Raw genomic sequence first — 5,323 nt, forward strand, 5'->3', positions numbered from 1 at the left:
GGGCACCATGAGTGGGCTCTACTTATGAAAAATCATCCACTGAGAACCCTGTGGAGCACAGTTCTACTCTGACACACACGGGGGAACTATGAGTGGATCTACTTATGAAAACTCATCCACTGAGAACCCTGTGGAGCATAGTTTTACTCTGACACACACGGGGACACCATGAGTGGGATCTACTTATGAAAGTTCATCCACTGAGAACCCTGTGAGCACAGTTCTACTCTGACATACACGGGGGCACCATGAGTGGGATCTGCTTATGAAAAATCATCCACTGAGAACCCTGTGGAGTACAGTTCTACTCTGACACACACAGGGTACCATGAGTGGGATCTGCTTATGAAACATCATCCACTGAGAACCCTGTGGAGTACAGTTCTACTCTGACACACATGGGACACCATGCATGGGTAGATCTGTGCCCCACAGGGTTTCAGTGGCTGATTTTTCTTAAGAAGATCTCCAGTGAGTTGTCAGTGAGTTGACTCGAATCTCCCACCTCTCAGTTCGTAGTTATTGTTGCACGGGAACCGACCACTTGGTTTTGACTCACAGCTACTTTATGTCTAACAGAATCAGACATTGCCCTGTCCTCTACCCTCTTCACAATTGTTTCACTTGATCCCATTGGCGAAGCCACTGGGTCAATGGTTGGGCGTCTTCTGCTTCTTCCCTGACCCTGTGTTCTACCAAGCACAATGGCCTTTTCCACAGACTGGCCCCTCCTCTCAGTATATCCAAAGTATGAGAGACCTAGCCTTGCCATTCTAGTTTCTAAGGGACATTCTGACTGTACGTTTTCCAAGACAGATTTGTTTGTTCTTCAGGCGGCCCATGGTATACACAAGATTCTTCATCAGTACCATAATTTAAAGGCATCAATTCTATTACGGTCCTCCTTATTCATTGTCCAACTTTTGCATGGATATGAGGCGTTGAAAGTACCATGGCTTGGGTCAGGCATACCTTAGCGTATAAAGCAACATCTTTGCTCAGTTAATAGTTGGGCCAAACCATTGGCAGCATCCAGGGACCCATCGGGTTCTCATGCCCCTAAAACTTGGAGGTTGGCTGTGGTTTGAATACGTGATCATCCTACCCAGACCCTGAACGTTCCCTAAATACACCGCATGTGGTCTCCAGGTGTCTGAGAACCACCACAATGCCCAGTAGCTTGTGGGACGCTCATGGTCCTTGCTCATCAGTTGATGGTCAAATAGTGTTCTTTGACATGAGCATGCGTTTGTCTCCCAGGAAAATGGCACCTGGGCTTGAACTGTGAGTCCCCCAGTGACCACTGCCACCACCCCACCGCCCACGGATTCGACCACTTCTATGGAATGCCTTTCTCCATGATGGGCGATTGTGTGCACTTCGACATCTCTGAGAAGCGCGCAAGCCTGGAGCGCAGATTGTACTTTGGAGCCCAGTTCCTGGCTCTGGCTGTCCTCACACTGGCCGCTGGGAAGCTCAGTGGGCTGATTTCAGTGCCATGGTCACCGATTGTTGGGTCCACCCTTGCGGCGGTCCTGGTCGGCACCATGGCGTACTTTGCGGGTTCGCTGATCATCCACGCTGACTGCTTCCTCATGAGGAATCACTCCATCACTGAGCAGCCGATGCGTGTTCAGAGAATCACGCCTCTCCTCCTTCAGGAAGTCGCGGATTTTATCAAAAGGTGAGCACCGAGTTGACCCCCGTGGTGATAGATAATACATCCCAAGTATGAGAGCCAAAGCCTCCCCATCCTGACTTCCAAGGAACACTCTGGCTGCATTTCTTCCAACACAGATCTGTTTATTTTCTGGAAGTCCATGGTACTTTCAATATTCTTCTCTAACCGCGTGTACGACAGACATTTGTTGGTTCGTCCTACACTGTCTTCCCAATCTTCGACATGCTGGAATCTGTCATTGTGCCGACTGTATACTTTGAGTCCCTTCAAGCTAGGGCACATCTAGTTCTATAGCAGACAACACGATTCTGTTTTGGTTACAACCCTCTTGAATCAATGTCCCGGTCACCTTGGGTCCCATTGAACATGTATAACCAAGCAAAACCTAAACCAAACCCATTGCCATAGAGTTGATTCTGGCTCACAGCAATCCTATGATGTTTTTGTTGAGTGTTGTCAAGTTGTTTCTGAATCATAGCAACCCTGTAAAGGGTTTCCCAGGAGCACTTGGTGAGTTTAAACTGACAACCTTGCAGTTTGCAATCATGTGCTGATCCTACATCGCCATACCAGGGAAACTGCTCCGTAGGATTTCCTCATCTGAAATCCTTATGGGATGAGATTGCCAGGTCTTTCTTCTGCGGAATGGATGGTGAGTTCAAACCATAGATATTTCAGTGAGCAATTAAGCCATTTGCCGTGGCAACACGAGGACTCCGCCCTCTCTCCTAAACAAAGCCAAACCAAACTCACTGGGTGTTTACTTGAATCTGACTCACAGAGCCACCTCAGGACAGAGCAGAGCTGCCCAGATGGCTTCCACAGCTGCAAACTTTACAGAATCAAGGCAGCCACTTCTTTCTTCCATGGGACATTCAAGCTGTGTTACATCCAAGACAGATGTGTTCAGTCTTTTTTCTTTTTTTTTTAAGTTTTTATTGTGAATTGAGTGAAAGTTTACAGGGCAGATCAACAGTTTTACATTCAACAAATCATATACTTTGTTTTATTACAATGATTATAATCCCCGCCATGTACCATCTGTTAACAGTATTTCCTTTTGTTCACTTTAACTCTTTTTTAAAAACATTCAGGCATATATAATAATTTATACCACCAAAGGGCACATTCTGCAAGCCTGCCTCCTGGCCGCCAGCTCTCAGCCCCTGTCTTTCCATGAATCTTGCAAGCCTGCCTCCTGGCCACCAGCTCTCAGTCCCTCTCTTTCCATGAGTCTAGAGGCCTCAGCTGCTCCCTCTCTCCATGTCCTCATCTCATTGTTTCATTGCAATGATTACAATCCCCTCTGGGCATCATCATTCAACAGTATTTGCTTCTATTCCCTCTGGGGTTTTTTGTTTGTTTGTTTCTGTTTTGGGGGGAGGTGGGAATGTACACAAAAATACTCAGGAATATATAATCATTTAAACAACCAAAGGGCATGCTCTGCAAGCCTGCCTCCTGGCTGCCAGCACCCAGTCCCTCTCTTTTCCTGAGTCTAGAGTCCTCAGCTGCTCCCTCTCTCCATGTCCTCATCTCTGCCTCCATCTCTGGTGTCACTGCTACTCTAGTTAGGGTCCCACATTCCGCTCATGCTCTTCTCCCTTGATGGTCCTAGGGGCCTCTGTTCCTGGACTGTAAATTTAACTACAGATGTGTTCATTCTTTTCACAGCTTTTTGTACCACCATTCGAACGCATCTGAATCTTCTTCATGGTCTCTCTTCTTACTCCTTTTTTATTTTGCTTGGATTTCTTTTGTCCCTTGTTTTATTTGTCTATTTGGTGAACATGAGAACAGCAAAACATACAGCCATTCGACCACCTCTCCATGTTCGGTTCTTTGATAATGATTTCAGTCCCAGCCTTCTACTACTGTTCTCAATATCCTTTTCCTATTGTTTGTGTTTATTTTTAGGAATAAGGGAGGTCCTTTCTTGCTTTTTGTCTCCTTCTTACATGCTCACATTCCCCTTGTGACTACCAAGCCCTTCCTGGGGAGGAGCCTTCATGGGCTGTATGGAGACAACATAGAGGAGATGGATTGGATGGTAGGTAAGCATCTTCTCCCTGAGGGAGATGGGAGTTCTCCCTACACTGGGTGGGACAGAGGACAGGGAGGTGGGTGGGTGTTCAATACCACATAAGCATTACAACCAGACCGCATCCGAAGGGCTACAGTATCAGAACCGACAGGTGTTCCTCTACGTACCGCGGTTTGCTCTGTGACATCTTGCGGATGGTACCACCTTGTTTTCCCAAACTGAAGGTTTGTGGGGAGCCATGCTGGTGGTGCAATGAGCAAAGCATGGGACTGCTCATGGCAAGGTTGGCGGTTCAAACCCACCTGCTCTTTGTTTCCTTGTTAGAATTTATTAGGCGCATGTGGTGGCTCCATACGATAAGCGCCGGTCTGTGAAGCACAGGTTAACAATTTGAGCCCACCATCCGCTCCACAGGAGGAAGATGAGGCTTTCTGCTCCTGCAATGATTTCAAAGCCTCGCAAATCCAATACAGGGTCTCTGTGAGTCAGAATCAGCTCAACAGCACTTAACAACAACAACAACAACTGTGCTCCCACAGAGCTTTACAGCACCAGAACCCCTGGGAATCAGAAACACTGCTACTCTCTCCTGTGGGGTCTCTGGGAACCACACTCGATGGCACTGGATTTGGGATGAGATTTGGTCCTTTTCTCTTATTCCCATGAGACAAGCAATGCTCCCCCATAAACTTGGATTTCACACTGCACTACCAGGTCACTATGAGTTGGAACCAACTCCACGGTACTTAACAACAACAACAACAACCAGGAGGTAAAGATGACGACCATGGAAACCCTATGGGGCAATGCTCCCCATCCTTCAGGGTCACTCCGACTCGGAGTCGATTTGATGGCAGTGGATGGACCATGCGGGACTGAGGAAGTTATCAGGGCTGGTTTTCCAACAGTGTGAGCTGACCTCCCTTCTTTGTGTTCCATTCTGCTCACTCTTGCATATTTCACACCTTTTCAGAATGTCCTGGTGCGGCACTGTGGGGTAAAGCGTTGGGCCGCAAGGTCAGTTTGAACCACAAGGTTGGCAGTTCAAACTCACCAGCCACTCCTCGGAAACCCCTACACAGGGTTGATATGAGTCCAAACCAACTTGATGGCACCTAACAGCTTAACTGGGGCCGGACCTGTAACACATTTGAGATTTGCCTATGTTGTTGTCATTGTTGTTGTTGAGTGCCATCAAGTCTGTGGTGTACAATGAAGACTGGATGACTAACCCACCAGCCACATCTCGTAAGCCCTATACAAGGTCAGTATGAGTCGGAAACGTAACAACAAAGCCCTACAGCTCCAGGCTCCAACACTGACAAGAATAAAGCGACTGTGTCTTCCATAGAAGGAACACTAATTCAGAAGTGGATGGTTCTGGACTCACTCCACACCTGGTGACCTAAGGCTATTTGTGTTCCTTCAGCTGCCAGACATGAGAAAGTCTACATTCTCCAGAAGAAGAAAAAAAAATGAAACAGTTTCAGCCCTCACTGTTCTTCTGAACAAGAAAAGGTAAAAACATTCACTGCGCTGTCCATCCAGTAGACAAGCTAAAATGTGAATCAGGTTACTGAGCAGGACCAATCCTCTCC

General features: G+C 47.2%; 1 protein-coding gene across 1 annotated transcript in view; it reads left to right on the top strand.

Moving 5' to 3' along the window:
- ARSE (arylsulfatase E (chondrodysplasia punctata 1)) overlaps nucleotides 1-5,323 on the top strand; it is a 14,724-nt gene that overhangs the window by 2,842 nt on the left and 6,559 nt on the right. Inside the window, exons 4-5 of the mRNA XM_006877241.1 lie at nucleotides 1,261-1,684; nucleotides 3,599-3,735. Coding sequence (XP_006877303.1) covers nucleotides 1,261-1,684; nucleotides 3,599-3,735 — 561 coding nt within the window. The remainder of the gene's footprint in view (nucleotides 1-1,260; nucleotides 1,685-3,598; nucleotides 3,736-5,323) is intronic.

This window comes from Chrysochloris asiatica, unplaced genomic scaffold, assembly GCF_000296735.1.
Source record: "Chrysochloris asiatica unplaced genomic scaffold, ChrAsi1.0 scaffold00446, whole genome shotgun sequence".
Lineage (NCBI taxonomy): Eukaryota > Metazoa > Chordata > Mammalia > Afrosoricida > Chrysochloridae > Chrysochloris > Chrysochloris asiatica.